The following is a 23,988-nucleotide window of genomic DNA, read 5'->3' on the forward strand; positions in this document are numbered from 1 at the left end:
GTTGAACACAGAGTCACCATGTGACTCAGCAATCTCACTCCTACTATACATCCAAAAGAAATGAAAACACAGGCTTAAACAAAAACTTGTAATGAATGCTCATGTCAATATTATTCATAATAGCCAAAAAGAGCCAAATGTCCATCAGCTGAAGAGGGGATAAAATTTTGACCTGCGCCTTTCCTGAGCCTCAGCAGACACCACTGTCTGAACGTGTTTGCAGAATGTCTGATCCATAAGCATACATTTCAATCTGATCAGAGGACCTGCTTCATCACGAAGGAGGTACAAGGTTAGGCCACAGTCACAGGAGTCAACAGTTTTATCTCATACAATATCAACCAGATGCAGTTAGCCTCATAAAGGGTAAGAACGGCTTACTGAAGGCACAGCCAGAATGCCAGCTAGGAGGCCATCCTCTGCCAGGATAGGGCCACCTATAAGGATGTCTATAGAGCACTGTTTCCCCAAGTAAGAATATAACAGTTCAGAAAACAAGAGGTGGAAACAGAAGGGGCCCCCTTACTTTCGCTCCTACTAACCCACTGGGGACTTTGTCCAACAATTCTGGGCTCTGCAGAGTTGGAGAACCTGGTCCTCAGGGAGGTGCTCTTTTTCTGTGGACACAGCAAAGGTCCCCTTGAACTACTACCATAAGGGCACTTTTGTTTCTCTGTGTTCAGGGACCAGAAAGCAAGAAGAGGAGCCTCCAGCCTGGCAGGGAAATTGTCCCTGCTCAGCAGGAAGAGTGTCAAGTGTCATCTCAAAACTGCAATGGCACCGATCTTCACTTAGAGTAAAAGTTTACCAGATTCTACTTGACCTTGCTCTGTTACCTCTCAGATCTCCCTTCCTTTTACTTCCCGCCTTGCTCACTCCACTGTGGTTGTGCTGGTCTCTGTGCTGTTCAGTGAGGACATGAGTCCTTTTCAGGACTAGGGTCTTTCATTCAGCTTCGTCAGACAGAAGGAGCACAGAAGGCCACAAAATGTAGAAGCTCAAATGGAAAATATTGATTTGTAAAGAGTTGACTGCTGAGTTGAACTTTTAACTCATAACTCATTTTGGGGGGGAGAAGACAGAGTCTTACTCTGTTGCCCTAGGTAGAGTGCAGTGGTGTCATAGCTAACAGCAACCTCAAACTCTTGGGCTTGAGCAATCCTCTTGCCTCAGTTTCCTGAGTAGCTAGAACTACAGCCATGCACCAATATGCCCAGCCCATTTTTCAATTTTTAGTAGAGATGGGGTTTCAGTCTTGCTAAGGATGATCTTGGACTCCTGAACTCAAGCAATCTACCTGTCTCAGCCTCCCACAGTGCTAGGATTACAGGCGTGATCCACCTCGTAAAGGCCTGGATTTTTAACTCTTACTTTTTAGCATAGGCTTTGTCACCTGGGATTTCTCATCAATATTTTCCACTTGCTCATTGATTATTGACCAAGAAGAAATTATATAATGGGTTGGTTCTTTTCTTGGAGAACCAACAAAGTTCTATCTTTGATAATGATTACTAATAGTGGCATACTTTTTTTGAGATATGTTAAATATGTAGGCTCCAGGCTAAGCCTTTTACATATTTTGTCTCATTCAATCCTCATAAAATCTCTAGGAAGGAAGCATTGTTATCTCCATTTCACACATGAAGAAAAAGAGACTCACAGAGGTGAAGTAATTTGCCTTGCTCATAACTTTTGTAAGTGGCCAGCTTTAACCAAGCTCTTTCTGACTCCAAAATCCATATTATTTTCTTAATCATTTGCTTCTTTTAAGAGAAAAAGCTAATGATCATTCATTTGTTCATTCATTTATACATAAATGTTTACACTGAGTGCTTATCACATGCCAGGCCTTTGCCTGACTTTGCTAATACTGTGGCAAACGAATAGGCAAGATCCTTACCTTCATGGAGCTTACAGCCTAACGGTATAGCAGGACTATGAATCAAAGGAGTTCAGGTTTCTGAAGGGCAGCCAGCACAGGAAGTGTAGAAACTGACCTTCTGAAAAGATGAACAAAGATCGTCTTTGATCTGGACCCTGGAATGTGCACTTAATACATAAACTGTTAGTTAAGGCATTGATCAATTAGCCTCATCAGTTTTGAAATGAGTATAGGTTTCTTGCCACCAGTTGTAATTTCAAATGAGAAAATGCATGAAAACTCTTGACAAACTGTAAAACATCCAACAAAGAGGGCAGCGCCTGTGGCTCAAAGGAGTAGGGCCCCGGCCTTATATGTGGGAGGTGGTGGGTTCACACCCAGCCCCGGCCAAAAACTGCCAAAAAAAAAAAAAAAATCATCAAGGAGGGAAGGACTTGTCATTATATTAAACAGATTCAAACACATACTAAAGTAGAGAGAACAGTACAATAAACACTCAGATACCTACCAATCCGATACGATAATACCATTGTAGCCAAGATCATCCTTCATCTTTAGCTATCCCCATCAGCCATTGTATAAGAGGCAAACCTTTGACAGAATATCTTTTTATCCATATATATTTCAATATATATACACCTGAAGAAAGAGATTCTTTTCAAAAAACCTGGCAACAAATACCACTATCACTTCTAAAAACTAAAAACAAAATTTACAATAATTCCATAATTTTATCAAATATCATTCCTTGGTTAAGTGGTCAGATTTTCTTAATTGTGTCTAAATTTTGAAATTAGTAGGTTTGAATAAGTATTTAGATAACATTCATATGTTGCAGCTGGTTAGCTATGTCTTTTTTTTTTTTTTTTAGAGACAGAGTCTCATTTTGTTGCCCTTGGTAGAGTGCTGTGGCATCACAGCGCACAGCAACCTCCAGCTCTTGGGCTTAGGCGATTCTTTGTTTTGCAGTTTTTTTGGCCAGGGCTGGGTTTGAACCCGCCACCTCTGGAATATGGGGCTGGCGCCCTACTCCTTTGAGCCACAAGTGCCTCCCATGGGCTTAGGCGATTCTCTTGCCTCAGCCTCCCAAGTAGCTGGGACCACAGGCACCCACAACGCCCAGCTATTTTTTGTTGCAATTTGGCTGGGGCCAGGTTTGAACCCACCACCCCTTGGTACACGGGGCCAGAACCCCACTCACTGAGCCATAGGTGCCGCCCAGCTATGTCATTTTTAATTTGTTAATTTCTCTTGTTTTGCATTTTGTTTTTCACAAAACTGAAGAGTCATGTGATTCTTAAACTTTAGTGTGCATTAGAATCAACTGGGAACTTTGGTTTTTTTTGAGATAAAGTCTCAAGTTGTCACCTTGGATAGAGTCCTGTGACATCACAGCTCACAGCAACCTCAAACTCTTGGGCTTAAGCCATTCTCTTGCCTCAGCCTCCCAAGTAGTTGGGACTATAGGTGACCGCTACAATTCTCTGCTATTTTTGGGGTATAGTTGTCATTGTTGTTCGGCAGGCCCAGGCTGGGTTCAAACCCGTCAGCTCTGGTGTATGTGCTGGCACCCTAGCTGCTGAGCCACAGGCGCAGAGCCCGAATCATCTGGGAACTTCTTAAAACATGAATTGCTGTGTCTTTTTCCCAGAAATTTCAGTACTGCATTGCATTTCTAACAAGTTTCCAGATTATGCAGATGGTGCTGGTGGTGGACACTTTTTTGTTTTTGAAACAGAGTCTCACTTTGTTGCCTTTTGTAGAGTACCAGGGTGTCATAGCTCACAACAACCTCAAACTCTTGGGCTTGAATGATCCTCTCACCTCAAGCCTCCCAAGTAGCTGGGACTACAGGCACTTGCCACAAGGCGGGCTAGTTTTAGAGACCCGGTCTTGCTCTTGGCTCAGGCTGATCTTCAACTCCTGAGCTCAGACAATCCACCTGCCTCCGTCTCCCAGAGTGCTAGGATTACAGGCATGAGCCACTGGGTCCTGCCGCACAATACTTGAGAAACACACAAAATATTAGTGTGTTTGTACATAACTCAGTCTGGATTTCCTTAACTGTACCCTCTGGTGAAGTGTCCTTCAATATATTTACCTTCGTCTTTATTTACTGTTAGGGGAAACATACTTAGTTGCCCATAACACAGAATAATGGTTAAAACTCAGGGTTTGAAGTTAGAATCTCTGAGTTTAAATGCCGATTTGACACTTATTTCCTATGTGACCTTAGGCAAGCCACTAATTGCTCTGTGAACCCACTATTACAGAGTCCTTGTGAGGATTAAATGAGATTTTAAAAAATGAAGTACTCAGTGTAGTGTTCTGTCACTTGGCAAATGCCCAATAAATTTGATTGTCACTTTTCGACCAAGTAAGGAGTGCACAGACTGTGAATGGCCCTCTCTGTCATGTAGAGTTTGCCTGTGTTTTGGGGCGTCTGAACTTCAGCCGAGCCAAGCAAGAGCTCTCCAAAGCGGAGGTACCTGGAGAAAGGTGGAGAGACTGTAACTCTCCTGATTACTTTAGAAGTCAGCCCAAGATTCGGCTCCTTTAAGGAGGAAGGGGACACGTGACCCATCGAGTCACATGGCCCGCGGGACAACATGGCTGCGCCCGCGTTAGTGCCGGCTAGTGGACGATGCACTGCGTTCAAGTATGTCCTCTTGCTGCTGCTAGTCTTGCTGCTGTGCGGGGCAGCGAGGAGCCAGGAGGCCGGGACCGGTGCAGGCGCCGCGTCCCTTGCGGGCTCTTGCGGCTGCGGCACGCCCCAGCGGCCCGGGGCACATGGCAGTTCGGCGGCCGCGCACCGATACTCCAGGGAGGCGAACGCCCCGGGCCCAATCCCGGTGGAGCGGCCGCTCGCACCCACCAAGGTGCTCCTTGGATTCTTCTGAGGCGGGTGGGGGTTGCTGGGCAGGGTTGGAATGGGCAAGGCAAGGGGTCGGCAGGAAGGCAAGTAAAGGTTATAACCACACCCCAAATCGCGCACCTGCTGATCCAGTTTGGGGAGTTCCTCCTCCGTCCATCACCGGAAGGCAGGCTGCATCTTGGAGCTTTGCATAAGAGAGCATTAGGTAGTTTGGTGTGAGGATTGAAGTTCCTTTTTTTATTTCTTACCCTTTACTTTTTTCTTTTTCTCTCTACCCTTTCCTCTTGATGAAGATGTCAGAATTTCAAGTCAGATTCCAGTTTAAATCTTCAACTTCTCACTTATTAGCTGAGGAAATCAGGACCCACGGTCTCATTGTCTCCAACATGTTTGTGTCCTTTTCTGTAGTCCAGTGGACTCTGCTTCTTAGGGCGGAGTGAACTTGTATTAATATTACTCATCCTGTTCTTCTTAGCAATTTAGTATATAGGAAGGAGTAAACAAACTGTAGTTGCTTTATTACATATGTCTTTGCATAGTGCCTGGATGTGTTAGGTACTAGTATAAGTAATAACAGTAATGACAACTGTTATATCCTTCCATCTGCCAGGTACTTTGCATATTGGTGTGGTTGTGGAGACAACTTTTGGGACTTGAAGCCAGGTCTTCCAACTCCTAAACTAGAGCTCCTTCTTGTATGTCTAGCACACTCTAATCCTTTTTTTCCCCATCCCACTTTGCTTTTCTCTGGATTAGTTCTGACCAATGTTTAGACTTAGATGAGAGGTAACCAATCCACAGATCAGGTCTTAACCTGGCCTCATCCCCTTCAGTATTTCCATATGCTATCATAGTGGTATGTGCTTACTCTTACCTAACAATTATGAAAGATGCCTGTCTATTATGAGGGAGGTAGAATCAGGACCATGATTTAGTATCTTTGTATAGAGTACTGGAGGTTGGTAGCTGGGCTTCTCACTGTTTTTTCATCTTGTATAATTTTGACCTTTATCTTTTGTGTGGTGAGGAGACCTGATTAGTGTTTTAGTGTATATTGCCCATTCTTGATTTTAATTCCTCTCTAACTTGCATCATAATTGATAATCAGTTTCATAAAAAGAAAGCCCTGGCTTGGTGCCTGTGGCTCAAGCGGCTAAGGGGCCAGCCACATACACCTAAGGTGGTGGGTTTGAATCCAGCCCGGCCCGCCAAACAACAATAATGGCTGCAACCAAAAAATAGCCGGGCGTTGTTGCGGGCGCCTGTGGTCCCAGCTACTTGGGAGGCTGAGGCAGGAGACTCGCTTGAGCCCAGGAGTTGGAGGTTGCTGTGAGCAGTGAAGCCATGGCATTCTACCCAGGGGCTCAGCTTGAGGCTCTGTCTTAAAAAAAAAAAAAAAAAAAAAAGAAGGCCCTGTCTCTCTATATCTACTTTGTAACTAACAGGGCAGCTGTCTCATTTACATATACACATTGGTAAGTCTCAAAATTTTGCCTAGAATAGGGGTTCTCAACCTGTGGGTAGTAACCCACAGGAACTGTTTAAATGGGCCACAGCATTGGGAAGGTTGAGAACCACTGGCCTAGAACCTTCTGGCTTGTATTGAACATAACTCATTTTAAATGCTCCATCTTCCTGTACATTCTAGAATGTGTACAGATGGCAGCATCTTTTGAATTACATTTGCTACAATATATTTTCACTATAAAGTAGTTTTGTGAATGCAGGAGGGATCATCTGTGACCAATTCTTATATTCACTTTCCATAATGCTTAAGGGCATCCCAGTCTATTAAGAAATTAGTGATTGGTGAGAAAACACCTACAAGTCTTAAGGACTCTTAACTTAATAATTGAACTTGAAGTAACTTTGTCATTAAGACAAAGGACTTCATAGGAAGCAATTCTTAATCTCTATGTTTTCCTTTGTTTCTGGTGTTTTCATTCATGTGCAGAGGAACTTAGCCATTTACTCTATAAATTCAGGAAGTTCAATGTTGCAGGAGAGGTAAATGGTCATAGTGATAGTTCTGTCTTTTTTCTTTTTGTTTTCCATTTATTTGGTTTAATTCAACAAAAGTTTATTATACATAAACTCTGTCCTACATGCTGGATATACAGAAAAGAAAAAGACCTATTCACTACCCTGCTAGCATTTATACTCTGGTAGGTCTCTCTCTCTCTCTCACACACACACACACACACACACACACACACACACACGTCATACGAATCATTTTTCTGTGGTGAAAATATTATAGAAGGAGTATATATAGAGTACATCCATTCTTCCTGGAAAAGTCAGGTAGTGCCTAAAAGAAAAGGTCCCATCTGAGCGAGGTCTTGGAGAAGACATCTTTAGGATCTAAGGATAGAAGGGCAGGTGAGGGGACATTCCAAGAAGGAAAGTAGTATCAGCACGTGGCACATTGTGGAAGTGCACAGTGTGTTCTGGGAAGTGCAAGTAATTTAAGGTTTTCTGGGAGTGACAGGTTCACTGTCACAGTAATGTAATGTAATGTTACATACCTAATGTAACATTTTAGGTATGAGGCTTTAAAAAATACTTCAATTCATTTAATGAGCACTTGACAAGGAGAGGGACACAAAGAAGTAAATAGGGCTTTCCCGTCAAGTAATTTAAGGCTTCCCCCAAAAGTTATGGCAATAAGAATCGATGGTCAGGCACCGTGGCTTACACCTGTAATGCTAGCACTTTGTGAGTTTGAGACTACCCTGGGCAGACCCCATCTCTACAGCAAATAAAAATAAAAATATTTAGTGGGGCATGGTGGTGTGCTTCTGTAGTTCCAGCTACTCAGAAGACTAAGGTGGAAGGATCACTTGAGCCTAGGAGTTTGAGGTGGCAGTGAGCTGTGAGCGTGCTGCTGTTCTCCACCTTGGAGACAGGTGACAAAGTGGGACCTTGTCTTTTTAAAAAAGAAAGAATGGTATGGGAAAAAAAAATAGATATTTTAAAATTTGGCTTAAATTCCCTCTGGTTAAAAAAATATAATTGTCATTGAGAAAATTATTCTAACAGTTTTCTATACAGCTTATTATTTTGTAACAAGGAAGCAAAATGTTTTAATCTCCATGTACCTTTAGAAGAGTTGTTTGAAAAAGCATTTAGGATGCTAAAATTGCATGTGGCAAGTCTGTAGGTCTAGGTAAAGTTCTTTTTGATTTCTGTCTGATGATATTTCTGATTGGGTAATGCTTCCCTGGACATCAGGCACAATTAAATGTCATCTCTTTCATGAAACCTTTTTTCCGTAAGGAAGTAGTTTTTCTATCCCCTAAGTTGCTGTAGAATTTTTTCTTGTCTGGTGGCAACTTGTTTTCTCTTTCTTCAGATGGTCTCATTTTGTTGCCCAGGCTGGTCTCAAATTCCTAGGTTCAACTAATCTTCCCTCCTTCAGCTCCTGAGCAGCTGGGATTATAGGCATGTACCACTGTACCTCACCATAGTCTCTTTAATCTTTTATGCTTTAACATAGTGTTATTTGTGTTTGTATAGTTGATGGGTTTTTTTTTTTGTTTGTTTGTTTTTTTAAAGACAGGGATTCCATTTGTTGCCCATCCTGGGCTCAAGTCATCGTCCCCTCTCAATCTCTTGAGTTGCTTGGACTATAGGTGTGTGCCACCATTCATGGCTAACTTTTTAATTTTTAAATTTTTTGGTAGAGATAGGGTCTCCCTGTGTTGCTTAGGTTGTTGTTGAGCTACTAGCCTCAAACACTTCTCCCGTCTCAGCTAAGATGCTTTGATTACAGGCATGAGCCGCTGTCCACAGCTAAGTTGTCTGAGATCTTATCCTACATTAGAAGTATTTTTAGACCTGTCTTAATCTCTATGTCAGATACTTTGGAAAGAAACTTTTGTAAAACATTCTTTTACTGTATTCTTCCTCTCCAAAATCTTGTGAGAGATTATCTCCCACTTTGTAGGTGAAGCTTATCGGAATCATAAGTCTCAAGGCTGGAAGAAACTTTCAGTGCTATTTCATCTGTGATTAGTGTCTGTGGAGGCAGTAGAGTGAGAGAATGGTACGGACAGAGAAGCCCTGTATTGATAGGTAAGGTAGTAGTTTGTGGACAGATCTAGACAACATGCTTCTCTTATTGTTCACTCAGCTTTCTCATGACCTTTAGTTTTTAATGTTAGGTTTGAGGACAGGAAAGAAGAGAAGAACTACACAGAAGAGTTGTGTGTGAGCTTATTTCATTTTTATGTATAAAACAAAAATCTTACAATAGAAAGTAAACCAAAAACAAAACAAAACAAAACTGACTTAAGTAGAAAAAAGAGTACATTTATAGCTCTCACAGCTGGGAAGTTCAAAAGTCAATATGACCCCAGACATGGCTGGATCTAGGGCCTCAGGCCACATCTCGGGTCTCTTTGGCTGGCTCTTGGTTCTTCTTCTAAGTTGACTTTATTCTCAGGTAATGACTCTTCTCCCACTGATTAAAAAAAAAAAAAAAAACTGGAAGAAAATAAGTGCCCTTTCCTGGTAACTCCAGCCAAAGTTCTAAGATGAGTTTGAGTTGGATCATGGGCCCATCCCTCATTACGTCCCTGTGGTCAAGAGGATGCCATGATTGACCAGGCCTAAGTCACAGGAGGTGGAGTAGAATCATCCAACTCTACCTAGGCTGTTTAGAGAGTTTAAGAAGTGGTTTTTGGAAGGAACCTCAGGCACTATTAAAAGAAGTAGGGAGAATGGATACTGGGTGAACCAAAGTAGTAGACGCCCTCTGCACTTGTCCTAAATGTGGAACCCAAATATTATCAGTCTACTGAATAATAGAACCATTCTTGACTTCACTTATGCTTCCCGCTTGAATGGCAGTGGCAGAGCTGTGGTGTAGCATAGGGGATTTTATCTAACCTTTGGATTCTGGGTGGAATAGATTATTTGAATATGGACCTTCAAGGAAGACTTGATTGGCTTGGTGCCTGTGGCCCAGCCACGTACACCCAAGGTGGCGGGTTCGAATCCAGCCCGGGCCCGCCAAACAACAATGACGGCTGCAACCAAAAATAGCCAGGCGTTGTGGCGGGCGCCTGTGGTCCCAGCTACTTGGGAGGCTGAGGCAGGAGACTCGCTTGAACCCAGGAGTTGGAGGTTGCTGTGAGCTGTGATGCCATGGCACTCTACCCAGGGGGACAGCTTGAGTCTCCGTCTCAAAAAAAAAAAAAAAAGACTTGATTAAAATGGTTCCTTTTTCTTTTTGGCTTGAGCTCCTACAGTCAGACACTTGATGCTCTGGATTTCACTAGAATGACATTTGACATTTGTAGGACAGAAAACTTTATTAGTGTAAATGAGAAATTGTGATCCACTGAGTGCCATGTAGGCTATTTTTATCTGTAGCCTCCAGAATTTCATTTGGAGGGAGCTACAGAAATTTGGCTTACTCAGCACTGGCTATCTCTGATGGTTAATGAAAGAAGAAAAGAAACTAGGCAAGAGTCCACCATGGAAGTCATGATTGCATTACTGTTGATAATCACCTTGAGGAAGAAGAGGGTGAACAAAAATTCATTAGGTAAAATTGACACAGCTTCTTATGGGCCTTGTGCTGAGCTAAGGGATGAGCCAATTGTTCTCATAACAGGACTTACTTTTCTGCTGCAGGAAAGCTTTTTTTCCCCCATTAAGTCTTTTATGAAACCTTTTATTAGGGGAATCTAATGATCCAATAATCATTTTAAGACTACACTAAAGCTTTTATCTCAAATCTTTAGGTTTTCTACTTCTTTGTAGAGCTGCTTAAAATTCTGATTTCTCTTCTTAGGCCTGGGGAATCTTGTGTCCCAGACACTTAGGTTATAGTAGGAATGATGCATAACCTTGTTGAGTCTTGAGCTGAGTCTATTAAACAGGTTTCATGATGATGATGACATGTTAATCTATGTCTGAGACTACATGTTATAAATTAAATAGAATTTTTAGAATTCTAGTTATGAATAATACAAATGATAAATTCCTTACTATAGTCGTGATCTCACTCATCCAGTCAGTAAAGATTTTTTGAGTGTCTTCTGTGGATCACACACCATGTTAGGTACTGAAGGGAGCTACAGAAATGGAAAAATTTGCCCAGGCAAGAGGGCTCATGCCTATAAACCTAGCACTCTGGGACGCCCAGGTGAGTGGATTGCTTGAGCTCAGGAGTTTGAGACCAGCTTGAGCAAGAGCAAGACCTTGTCTCTACTAAAAATAGAAAAACTAGCTGGGTGTTGTGGCCGGTGTCTATAGTCCCAGCTGCTCTGAAGACTGAGGCAAGAGGATTGCTTGAGCCCAAGAGACTGAGGTTGCTGTGAGCTATGATGACACCAGGACACTCTTCCCAGGGTGACAGAGTAAAACTCTGTCTTTAAAAAAAAAAAGAAAGAAAGAAAATTGTATTTCTGGTCCCTGAAGAGCCCAGAATCTAGGGACAATAAAACTCTCAATTAAGATATTGTGTGTGCTTATGTGTATGTGAGTGTTGGTTGTTAGGACAGATAGAGGTATTCATCAGAGATAGCCCAAATAAGGGGCACGCGAGCCACCTTGGACTAGGATGTGCAGGTAGGAAAGGCCTAGAGGAAGTGATCCTTGATCAGTCACATCTGCATGGAGATGAAATGACTCATGGAATTTCAGAAGGAAGTAAAGGGTTAGATAGAACATGAATGGTTAGGCTGTGAAGTTTAGATTATGTTACTCTGAAAGAGGATGGGGATTCCTTAAGAATTTAATTAGTTAAGTGGTATGAGCTAATTGACATTTTCATTTTTTTAAGTAAATGACATGTTTACATGGTTCAAAAATTAAATAACCTTGAACAATATATAGTGAAAAAATTTCCATTTACCCGATAATCTTCCACTGCATGCATTTCTTTTATATTTTCCCAGAGTTATGTTCTGAAAAAAATTTTTTTTTTGAGACAGAGCCTCAAGCTGTCCTCCTGGGTAGAGTGCCGTGGCATAGCTCACAGCAACCTCCAACTCCTGGGCTCAAGCGAGTCTCCTGCCTCCACCTCCCAAGTAGCTGGGACCACAGGCGCCCGCCACAATGCCTGGCTATTTTTTTTTTTTTCTGGTTGCAGCCATCGTTGTTGGTTGGCGGGCCCGGGCTGGATTTGAACCCTCCACCTTAGGTGTATGTGGCTGGTGCCTTAGCCACTTGAGCCACAGGCGCCGAGCCTGAAAATTTAAGTAATATAAAAATATGTGGCACTCTGGGAGACCGAGGAGAGTGAATTGCTTGAGCTTACAGGTTTGAGACCAGCCTGAGTAAGAGCAAGACCCCATCTCTACTAAAAATGGAAAAACTGAGGCAAGAGGATCACTTGAGCCCAGGGGTTGGAAGTTGCTGTGAACTATGACACCACGATACCCTGCTGGGGCAGCTTTAGACTGTCTCAAAAAAAAAATTATATGTATATAGAGAGATAGATAGGTGTATGTTAATCTGTATCTGTCAGCCTCCTTCTACACAAATGACAGCACACCGTGCTTCACTTCACTGGCCTCTGGGAGGCCAAGGCGGAGATTGCTTGAGCTTAGGAGTTCAAGACCAGCCTGAGCAAGAGTGAGACCCCGTATCTACTAAAAATAGAAAAGCTAACCGGGTGTCGTGGTGAGTGTCTATAGTCCCAGTTCACTACCGTGCACCTTGCTGTGTTCACATAGTTCTTTGTCTTGGCAAGATCTTTCTATATCAATACATTAAAAGTTTCCTCTTATTTTCCCTTCTGCTTTTGTTTTCTTTTCCTTTTCTTGTGGCTGCTTAATTTTCTCTTTTTTTCTATGGCCAACAGTTTACTTAATTAGTTTACTATTAGGTTGTTTTCAACCATTTTCCATTACAAAAAGAGCTGTGATAAATTGCATTGGATACAGGAGACTGACTTTTTTTCCAGAAAGATTAGTAGGGGTCTAAATATTTGTTGAATGAATGATTGAATGGAAAATAGATGGCTTAGAAGCGAGGAGGGATATGAAAGAATGAGGCTGGAGACCAATTATGAGGTTATTTGGGAAGAGAAAAGAGGGAGAGATTAAAGAGCTGTAGTATTTAGGAGAACCAGTTAGACTAAGTGACCTGTATAATGTTGGGAGTGGGGACAGAAGTAATCAAAGAGGATTTCTTGGAATAGCAGTAATACACTGGACAGATAAAAATGTTTATTCATGTATTAGAGGTGAAAGCACCACTTTTATTGGGACATACATGCACAGGATTGAAGCAACAATATCTGTCTAACAGATTAAGAGATGATATCTCCTTGTGGCTTTAATTTGCGTTTGCCTGATGATTGGTGGTGATGAGCATATTTTTGTGTATCTGTTGGACATTTGTATGTCTTCTTTTGAGCAATATCCAGGTCATTTGCCTGTTTTTTTAAATCAGGTTCTTTCTTTCTTGCTATTGAGTTGAGTTCCTTATATTAATATATTTTGAATATGAACCCCTTATAAGACATGTGGTTTGCAAAGATTTTTACCCCTTCCATTGGTTGTCTTTTCACACTATTAATTGTTTCCTTTGTTGTGCAGGAGATTTTTAGTTTGATGCAATGACATTTGTTTACTTTTGATTTTCTTGCTTGTGCTTTTAGGTTCATATCCAAGAAATTTTTGCCAGGATCATGAAACTTTTCTTTTATGTTTTCTTCTAGTATTTTTACAGTTTTAGGCCTTAGTTTAAGTCTTTTTTTATCATGAAAAGATTCTGAATTTTATCCATTTTTTTCTGCATCTGTTAAGCTGATCATATGGTTTTGTCCTTCATTCTGTTAATATGGTATATCACATTTATAGATTTGTGTATGTTGAACCATCCTTTGATGCTAGGGGCAAACTATGCTTGCTTATGGTATACAATCCTTTTAATATGCTGTGGAATTTGGTTTGCCAGTATTTTGGTGAGAATATTTGTGTATGTGTTTATCAGGGATATTAGCTTCTTTTCTAATATTGTCCTTTATTGGCTCTGGTATCAGGTTAATGCTGGTCCTGTAAAATGAGTTTGGAAGTGTTCCCTCTTCTTCAATTGTTGGGAAAGGTTTTAGAAGGCATGGTAATTCTTCTTTAAATATGTGGTAGAATTCTGCCAAGAAGCCTGCTGGTGTTTTTTGATGGAAGTTTATTATTATTATTGTTACTGATTCAATCTCCTTACTTATTATTGATCTTTGCAGATTTTATGTTTCTTCTTGATTCAGCCTTAGCAGGTCATATGTTGCTAGGAATTTATCCATTTCCTCTACGTTATCCAATATGTAGGTATATAATTGTTCACATATGACCTTTTTTATTTCTATGGTATTGAACCCTTTTTTATAGATCAGAGATATGACAGTTCCTAAGCTGCTTAGAAGCCTATAAATTGACTTTTCACTCAAATGATTTGAAAATGAGACATTGTGTCTGCAGAGTATATTTCTGACAGATGGTATAGTTGAGGGCCTTTGATATTTTTAAATTAAGATTTAATTCATACACTATACAATTCGCTCTTTTTTTTAAAGTGTGCAAATCTTGTGGTTTTTAGTTTAGTCATGAGGTGTCTTGACCGTCATCACTATCTAATTCCTGAACATTTTATCATCCCAAGCAGAAACTCCATGCCTGTCAGCAAGCATTCCCCATTCCTGCCTTCCTGTAGTCTCTGGAAGACGCTCACCTACTTTCTGTCTGTTTGGATTTGCCTGTTATAGAGATTTCATATGAATGGATTAATATAGCATGTGCCCTTTGTGAGTGCCCTTTCCTTCACTGAGTGTGATTTTTTTTTTTTTTTTATTTTGAGGTAGAGTTTCACTTTGTCACCTTCAGTAGAGTGCTGTGGCATGATAGCTCACAGCAACCTCAAATTCTTGGGAACTATAGGGCACCCGCCACAACTCTATTTTTAGAGACAGGGTCTTGCTCTTGCTCAGGCTGTGAGGGTAATATTTTCAAAGTTCAATCCACGTTGTAGCATGAGACAATAGTTCATTTCTTTTTATGACTGAATATTAACTCTGTCTTATGGACACACCACGTTTTATCTGTTCATTAGTTGATGGACATTTGTATTGTTTCCACTTTTTAGCTCTTATAAACAATACTGCTATGAATATTTTTGTATAAAGTTTTATGTGGATGTAGGTTTTCCTTTCTCTTGGCTGTACACCCAGGAGTGGCATTATAGAGTCATATGATAATTGTTTTTTAGCTTTTGGAGGAACTGCCAGTTTTCCAAAGCAGCTGTACTATTTTGCATTCCTACCAGCAATGTATGCGAGTTCCAAATTCTCAGCATCCTTATCAACACTTGTTATTTTCTGTCTTTTTTTGTGATAGCTATGCTAGTGGTTGTGAAACGGAATCTCATTGTAGTTTTGATTTGCACTTCCCTAATGACTCACGATGTCGAGTGTGGGTCTGCATTTTTTAACTGAAAATTTTCAGCGCAATCTTCAGACCCTGTGCTCAGTGCTGGGAATACGTCTGTGAACAGGGCAGCCGTAGTTGCTGCCTTCTTGGAGTTTAGAGTTCAGGTAGGAAGGCAGGAAGGAACAAAGTAACTGCAATTAGGATTTTAATAAAGAATTATACATAGTCCCTTAGTATTGTGGCCCCCAAGTCCTGGGCCATGGACTGGTGCTGGTCTGTGGCCTATTAGGAACACAGCAGGAGGTGAGCAGCAGCCCGTGCAACCTGTCGCTGGCATCACTGCCTGAGCTCTCCCTCTGGTCAGAGCAGTGGCTGCATTAGATTCTCATAGGAGTACAAACCCTACCGTAAACTGCACACGTGGGAGATCTGGGTTGCTCGCTCCTTATGAGAATCTAATGCCTGATGATGTGAGGTGGGGCTGAGGTGGTGATGCTAGCGCTGGTGGGCAGCTGCAAACACAGATTATCATTAGCAGAGAGGACTGACTGCACAGAGGCCGTAATAAATCAATTCCTTACAGATTTACATAAAAACCATCCCCCAACCACACCTACAGTGCATCTTACAAGGGTACATTTGAAATTTACTAGGTATTTAATATACATGTCTTGACACAATGACTAATAAAATGCCGTGAAGGCTATGCTAACCAGTTTGATGAAATCATTTCAAATGGTATATAAAACTAGCACATTGTACCCTATGATTGCATTAATGTACACAGCTATGATTTAATAAAAAATAAATCCCCCACCAAACCCGATCTATGGAAAAATTGTTTTCTATGACACAGGTCCCTCATGCCAAAAAGACTGGGAACTGCTGTCTTTGTAAACTTCGAACTTTTCTATTTCAGTGAAATAAGTCTTTTCTGTCCTTGGTGGTCAGTATACATCCAGTAAGTATTTAACAGTATTATACATGGCATTTTTACATTTGCTTTTAAAAGTAATTCCAAAGAAACAAAAATATATTAAAGGAAAGTGTATAAAAAGAAAAAAGTGGGATATTGTCTCTGCCTCTGTATTCCAGCTCTAGTAGCTTGGTGCCTATTGTTACAAACCTGATTCTACCACATGCACAGAGCAGTGATTTTAGCAGTGTGCTGAAAAAATGTTTAAAGATCACTAATTAAGTTATTTTCAGAACAAGTTCAAAGCACAGTAAGCGTACATACCAAAATTAAAACCTCTTTAAATTGATTATATGAGTATGTCATTGTTATAAGTGTTTTATTGTTATAATTAATAAACACCACTAAAGTGAGTAGGGGGAAGCCTTGAAAAATAAGGTTTTGCAGCCTGTCCATGGATTGTGGAATTTGACAACGATTTGCCGATGAACACCGATATATGTTGAGATAATCTGAAGTGAATGAAGCCACGTGACTCAGCAATGTTGTGCCTGACATAGTGAGGAGTGGTAGCTATGCTGACCGTGTCCTACACTTCCGTCTAGACTTGAAAGTATGAAGTCGTTGAACACAATTGTTTTGCAAATCCCAGTTCTGAAAATTTTCTAAGTGTATTTAATCAATATCTGTATTTCTTTTTTAAAAAGTATTAGTTGTTTATTTATTATTATCATTGTTATTTCTTTTTTAGAGACAGTCTCACTTTGTCGCCCTCAGTAGAGTGCTGTGGTGTCACAGCTCACAGCAACCTCCTGCTCTTGGGCTTAGGTGATTCTCTTGCCTAAGCCTCCCAAGTAACTAGGACCACAGGCGCCCACCACAACACTTAGCTACTTTTTTTGTTGCAATTTCACCAGGGCAGGGTTTGAACCCGCCACCCTCGGTATATGGGGCAGGTGTCCTACTCACTGAGCCACAGGCGCTGCCCTATTTTTATTATTTTTGATTTGGCATTTTTAATTTTTATTACATAGAGTTCAATTAAAATAAACAAAAATTAGAAGACAATGCTAATGTATAGAATACTGCTTCATCTATGTCATCAGCTAAATTAAAAACACTTAGTCGTCAGTATAATGATTTTTTTATCATTCACTTTCGTATGTAGTAAAGGAAATCCACTGTGTCCCACATGCGTAATTTGTGGCAAAATAGCAAATGAAATTATGTTCTTGAATGAAACTATGGTTCTTAGAAATTAAAGAGGCATTTACAATCCAGAGATTCCCACTTGTCCAAAAAGCTAGTGGAATATTTCAAATGACTTACACTCAATAATACTAAACAAGCAAAAATATGGACCGAATATGCAACGATATCAGATAAAGCACCAGAAGCGAGTTACACAGTTGCAGAAATTGTAGCTAGGGAAATGAAATCTCATACAACTGAGAATCTTTTATTTTACCAGCCTGCTGTGCAGTTGTAAAAACAAATGTTTGCAGAAGAGTACGAAAAGGAAATTTTTAAAATTCTGCTTTTGGATAATACAATTTCTTGGCATGTTAAGGACTTATCTGAAAATACTGAATTTCAAGTAATATCTCACTTCAAAGAAGTAAACATGTTTGCAATTCAGTTGGATCAATCTACTGATATCAGTGATAAACCTCAACTTTTAGCATTCAGTAGATTTGTCCATAAAAACGAAATCATAGAACAGTTTTTATTTTGTCAACCACTCCAAATAATGACAGAGGGCCAAAATATTTTTGACTTGATTGATAATTACTTTAATTCTATTAACTTGTCTTGGGATTCCTATATAAGTGTGTGTATGGATGGAGCCCCATGTGTGTCCAGAGGTGCAAAAGGATTTGTTACACTCATGCAAAAATAGAATCCCCAAATTATTGTTATACACTATTTTCCACACAGAGAAGTGCTATCATCAGAATCATTAGTGCCTGACTTACAAAATGTCCTAGATGAAAAACTACTAAAATTATTAATAAAAAGCAGGCCATTGCAATCAATATTATTAGCAGAATTATGCTCCTCAATGGATGCTTCTCATATGCAGCTCTTACTGCATACCAAAGTGAGATGGTTATCACGAGGAAGAATTCTGTCAAGATTTTATAAATTATAAAAAATATCAACCTTTTAGGCTTGTCCCCCATAGCACAGTGGTTACATGCGCTGAGGCTGGCAGTTTCGAACCCAGCCAATGCCAGCTAAACAACAATGACAACTGCAACAAAAAAATAACTGGGCATTGTGGTGGGCACCTGTAGTCCCAGCTACTTGGGAGGCTGAGGCAAGAGAATCACTTAAGCCCAAGAGTTTGAGGTTACTGTGAGCTGTGATGCCATGGTACTCTACCTAGGGCAACAGCTTGAGACTCTGTCTCAAAAAAAAAAAGGTATCAATCTTTTAAAAAATGCAACATTTTAAATTAGGTGGTTTACTTTGTGACGAGGTTGGTGTAATAAAATTGTATTTCTTGCACAGTGTTGAATACATTTTCTTTTTGAGTGCCATGGCATCATAGCTCACAGCAACCTCAAACTCTTGGGCTCAAGCAATCCTCCTGCTCTGGCCACAAGGACCAGCTATTTTTTTTTTTTTTTTTTTTTTTAGAGACGGGTCTTGCTTTTTCTCAGGCTGGTCTCAAACTCCTGAGCTCAGGCAGTCTACCCACCTTGGCCTCCCAGAGTGCTAGGATTACGGATGTGAGATATTGTGCCCAACCGGAAAAATGAATATTCTTAATGAGAGTATGCAGGGAAATCATGAAAACATTCTCACATCTACAGATAAAATTCATGCTTTCAGAGAAAATCACTGCTCTGGAAGGAAAAGATTAAAAGAGAAAACAGGAGAAATGTTTGAACTAGTGAAAAGGTGTAAACTGATAAAAATCTTATTGAACACATTTTGCAAACTTTAGATTTATTGTACCCAAATTTTGAAAAATATTTTCCTGCACCTACTCTTGACCTAGTGTCTCTGGATTGGGGGAGAAATCCCTTTGTTTTAAGTACGTGTCAGCAAACTTAAATATTATAGAAGAGGAAGAGTTAACAAATAAGAAATGACAGTGGATTGCTATTAAAATATTCAATAACAGATACTACAACATTTTGTTGATCTCTCAAAGTTGAATTTCAAAATATTACCAAAAACGCAATAGAAACAATTCTTCCATTCTCAATGTCATATTTGGGTGAAGTGAGCATTTCTGCAATGACTAATAGTATAAGCAAAATTAATCACAGTTAGAATCCTTAGAAGATTTAAGAGTATGCCTGTTCAGAATTCGACCTTCCAAAAATATTATAAACAAAGTCAAGCTCAGATATCTCATTAAATGCTAAATTACAATAAGCAGAAGAATTAATAATTTTTAAAAGAATTTTAATTGTTATCTTTTTATCACAAATTATAATAAGTTATTTTATTTTATTTCTTTGGCTGTGATGCTGCATTTTGTTTGTGTTAATAAATCAAAGAAATTATATTCTTTTTTTTAACTCTTTTTTTTTGCAATTTTTGGCCAGGGCCAGGTTTGAATTCGCCACCACTGGTATATGGGGTCGGTGCTGTACTCCTTTGAGCCACAGGCGCCACCATATATTCTTTTTTTTTTTTTTTTTTAATCAATAGAATTTAAGTGTGCTATAGAAGTTTAACTATAGGCTCAAATGTTCTGTGAGATAAAAAGGTTGAAAAACACTGACATAGAGGTTTGAATAAAGAGATTACTTTCCTAAAGAAGTTTTACTTTTGCTGGGAGGCTGAGCTATGTGGAGGAGTTCTAGACCAGCCTGAGAAAGCATGAGACTCTGTCTTTACTAAAAATAGAAAAACTAATTGGGCATTGTGTCTGGTGCCTGTAGTCTCAGCTACTCGGGAGACTGAGGCCAGAGTTTGAGGTTGCTGTCAGTTACAGTGATGCCATGGAGCTCTACGCAAGGCAGCAGAGTGAGACTTGGTGTCAAAAAAGAAAAAAACAAAACCACAACAAAAAAACACACAACACACAAAGTGGTTTTGCTTTTTGTTTTGTGACTGATGATTCACTTCCCTTGGGATATAGAGTGATTTTACTAATTCTCTGATGATTTCCTTGGTGAGAGTTTACCCAGGAATGGTGCTTACTCTGTTCTGGGAACTTCAGACCTCACACCTTGGCGGTGATGCCTGACTCCTGTGTTTTCCCTTTCCCTGCAGATGGTCCTCATCCCTGCCGGAGTGTTCACAATGGGCACTGATGATCCTCAGATAAAGCAGGATGGGGAAGCCCCTGCGCGGAGAGTGGCTGTCGATGCCTTTTACATGGATGCCTATGAAGTCAGCAACGCTGAGTTTGAGAAGTTTGTGAACTCAACTGGCTATTTGACAGAGGTAATGGGATTGGGGAAAGGAGGGAGAACTTGTTCTTTTCCAGACTTTTAAGAATGCATTAAGAACAATTAACATTGACGGACCACTTTTACTTTGTCCTGTGAGAGGCACTTTATGTGTGTGAAATTAGATGATGTCTAATTCCTTACAAAAACCCCATGAAACAGGCTACTTTTCATGTATCAAGCCGAGGATTGGAGAAGTGGTTTACCCTGAGTCACATAGTTCGGTGGTAGTGGAGCTGGGATTCAAGCCTGACCCCAGAATCTGTGTTCTTAACCATCGTGCCATATTACGTTAATGCTTGAATACACCGGGGAGTGCCACTGTCCAGTTGGACTTTTTGAGTCCACTTTTCCTTCTCGATAAATTGCAGTTTGGTGTTTCCAGAAGCACTGCGTATTTCTTAAGTGATAAATACAGAGGTGCAGCTTTTTGTTTTTGTGGCTTTATTCCAGCACCTTGACAACTCACAAGCTGTCCTGTGTCAGTTACAGGCATTATCCTGTGGTCACTGAATCACAAAATAAGATTCTAAAAGTGGATGTTGTCCTAGATGGGAATAGGAAGGGGATGGCTTTGTAACGTATGAACATGTCTGTGAGTGCGTGAAGTCTGCGTGTTTCGTACGCTTCCCATTTTCTTTCACCAGAAGACTTCACCCTGGTCTTCAGTTTGTGGAGTCCCTGTTCTTTTCTTAGACCCCCAAACATTTTTTGTAATTAAAAAAAAAGTTGAGGGTGTGTGCTTAACGTAAAATAACATTCAGATTTTGTTTCACATTGTCACATTTCTTTGGAATTTTCTAAAATATACGAAGTGGCTGTAAATCTTTTCTGTACACATTTGTAGTAAGCAAAGTCCCTGTCCTTTTGTTTCCTAAGGGTATTCTGAGATCGAGTTTCTCAACAGTCTACTTAAGTTAGAAGATTTCTAAGGGATCAGGGTTCTTCATGATTATTAGATAGAATAAGCAGAAATCAGGGCATCGAAGAATATAGATGGGGAAAAATCATACGGATCTTTACTAACCTCTGACTGAAATTCAGCATTTTGGTTTTGCTTCAGTTAAGACACAGGTAACAAACCATAGCAGTAGTAGCTGTACCTGTGGCTCTGTAACCTGTGAAGATCACAGACGTTTTTTTATCTCACTGTTGTTACAGATATCTTGAAATAGTATTTGTATTTATTCATCTTTACTTTGAAATATGATAATTATAAGAACTGCCATTAGTTCTTATTTAATATATTAATAAAGAACATGCATATCACTATAGCACCAATTTTTTTATTAATATTTTGATATACTGGTAATTTTCTTAGCAGTCTTACTGATTTTATTTTATGCATTTAAATGTTTCATTCTGAGAAGGAGGTCTTTAAGATTCATCATTCTGCCAAAGGGGTGGAGGGCACAAAAAGTGTTAAGAATTGCTGCCTTGCCAGCCGGGTGCAGTGGCTCATGTCTATAATCCTAGCACTGTGCGAAGCCAAGTCAGATGGATTGCTTGAGTTCAGGAGTTCAAAACAAGCTTGAGCAAGAGTGAGACCCCCCTCTCTACTGAAAAGAAAAGAAAAGAAAAATTAGCTGGGTTTTGAAGCAGGCACCTGTACTACTACTCGGCTACTTGGGAGGCTGAGGCAGGAGGATCACTTGAGCCCAAGAATTGGAGGTTGCTGTGAGCTATAATGATGCCTCAGCAATCTACCCAGGGCAACAGAGTGAGACTGTCTTGAAAAAAAGGTCAGAGAAAATCAAGGGGATGGGGGAGGAGAGGGGTAAAAATCCATCTGCAGGTTACAGTGAGCACTATTTGGGTGATAGTACTCTAAAGCCTTGACTTAATTAAGCCTTATAAAATGTATCCAGGTAAGAAAAACATTTGTGCCCTCTTAGTATTTTGAAATAAGAAAAAATAAATTTAAAAAGCCAACAATAATAAGAAACAGAACCTCTGCTTTGGATAGAAATGCTTCATATTTTTATGCACTTTACAGATCTTTTCCATCTCTGCAATCTGATTTTCTCTCATACTGCTCTGGTACACCATGTCCTAGCCCTGCTGTGTTGTTTCTATTCCTTGAAAACTTAGCATTCTTTTCCACCTTGGGAGCTCGGCCCATATTTTCTCTCTGCTCAGAGTTTGCAGCCCCCTTGCCTGTGCCCTCTTTGTATGGCTGGCTCCTTCTCATTCCATTCCTGAGTCATCTCAGCTTAAATGCTACGTTCTGAAGGAGGCTTCAGAGTAAAAGGAGGCTTTTCTCGACACTCTTTACCTTTCAAAGTGAGGTGAACTTACTTTTTTCCTTTCTTTATTTGGCTTGATTTTTGTCTGTACCCCACACTTAAGCACAGTAAGGATGGAGACCATCCCTACCTAATACTGATCTTGTATCCTTTCATTTAGCCCCAAATGGTAGGCATTTGCTACATGTTTATTGAATGAATAAATGGCTTAAGTACTCAGGCCTGGTGGTTTCACAAGGGAATGAAGGAAGAAGCTCAGGGAGGAAGAAAAGATGAAAGGAAAAGGAATTTGAGGCACTTGTAAGGTCTGAAATATAGGGATCCATTACTCAGTTAATCTCATCTAGTGAAAATAGGACAGGAGGTAGAGATTTGAGTCATTTGTAGCACTGGCTTCAGTTAAAGTGATTAGATTGAAAGGGGTTGTCTAGTAGGTAATGAGTGTATCTCAAAGTGTATCTCCCAAGCCCCTATGTTAGAACCACCAGCAATTTACACAAGTGGCTTCCTTGACCTCATTTAGACCCCCAGAGTCAGGATTTCTAGGTTTGAGAAGAAGCAACCTGTAGTTTTAACAAGGAGAGTGCACAATCTCAAGTGCACAAATCCTGAAGGCCAGGGGTGCAGACTGCCAAGGACAGAGGTCTGGGGAGCAGGAGCAGGGAGAGCTCGTATATTTCAGATTAGTAAGAGCAGTCAGAAATGCAGGAGGAAAATTGAAGAAGTAGAGTCTTGGATACCAAGGGAAATACCAAGAGTCAGAACACTGTCATATGCAACTAGAACCAGGGAGATAAGACCTGAGACACTAATGTTAAATAAAATTATTAAAGTACAGATTTCCATTTGGTGCTTGAATTGGCTACTTGAGATTTATTATGTAAGCATATTTGACACCTTAGTGGAGCTGGAATGTGTCAGAATATCAGCAGACAGTGCCATTTGATTCTTTTAGCTAGCTTGCAGGGCCAGGGCAAAGGACAAAGCTTGATTATGTAATCTCACACGTACAGAATACTCTTATTTTCTAGCGTCATTTATAATACTTGGGGAAATATGCTTCCTTCAGGAACAGTCATGTTCTCAAAAGCCAGCGTTGTTCAGTCTGCATTCTTATGAGCTAAATGAGTCTTAAATGAAATGGTCTCTAGACATAAGTGACATTAACCTGTTTTAAGAGGAAGACAGGAGGCTTTAAGTCACTTCTGAGTCCCCTGGGAAGTCATAAGATAGACTAAAGTTCATTTGTGCAAGAAGAATCACTGTATTAGT

General features: G+C 40.2%; 1 protein-coding gene across 1 annotated transcript in view; it reads left to right on the forward strand.

Moving 5' to 3' along the window:
• The first annotated feature begins 4,454 nt into the window (after window positions 1-4,454).
• SUMF1 (sulfatase modifying factor 1) overlaps window positions 4,455-23,988 on the forward strand; it is a 100,102-nt gene continuing 80,568 nt past the window's right edge. The window contains exons 1-2 of the mRNA XM_003785481.3: window positions 4,455-4,761; window positions 20,292-20,465. Coding sequence (XP_003785529.1) covers window positions 4,492-4,761; window positions 20,292-20,465 — 444 coding nt within the window. The 5' untranslated portion in view covers window positions 4,455-4,491. The remainder of the gene's footprint in view (window positions 4,762-20,291; window positions 20,466-23,988) is intronic.

This window comes from Otolemur garnettii, unplaced genomic scaffold, assembly GCF_000181295.1.
Source record: "Otolemur garnettii isolate 467f Iridium unplaced genomic scaffold, OtoGar3 scaffold00015, whole genome shotgun sequence".
NCBI lineage: Eukaryota > Metazoa > Chordata > Mammalia > Primates > Galagidae > Otolemur > Otolemur garnettii.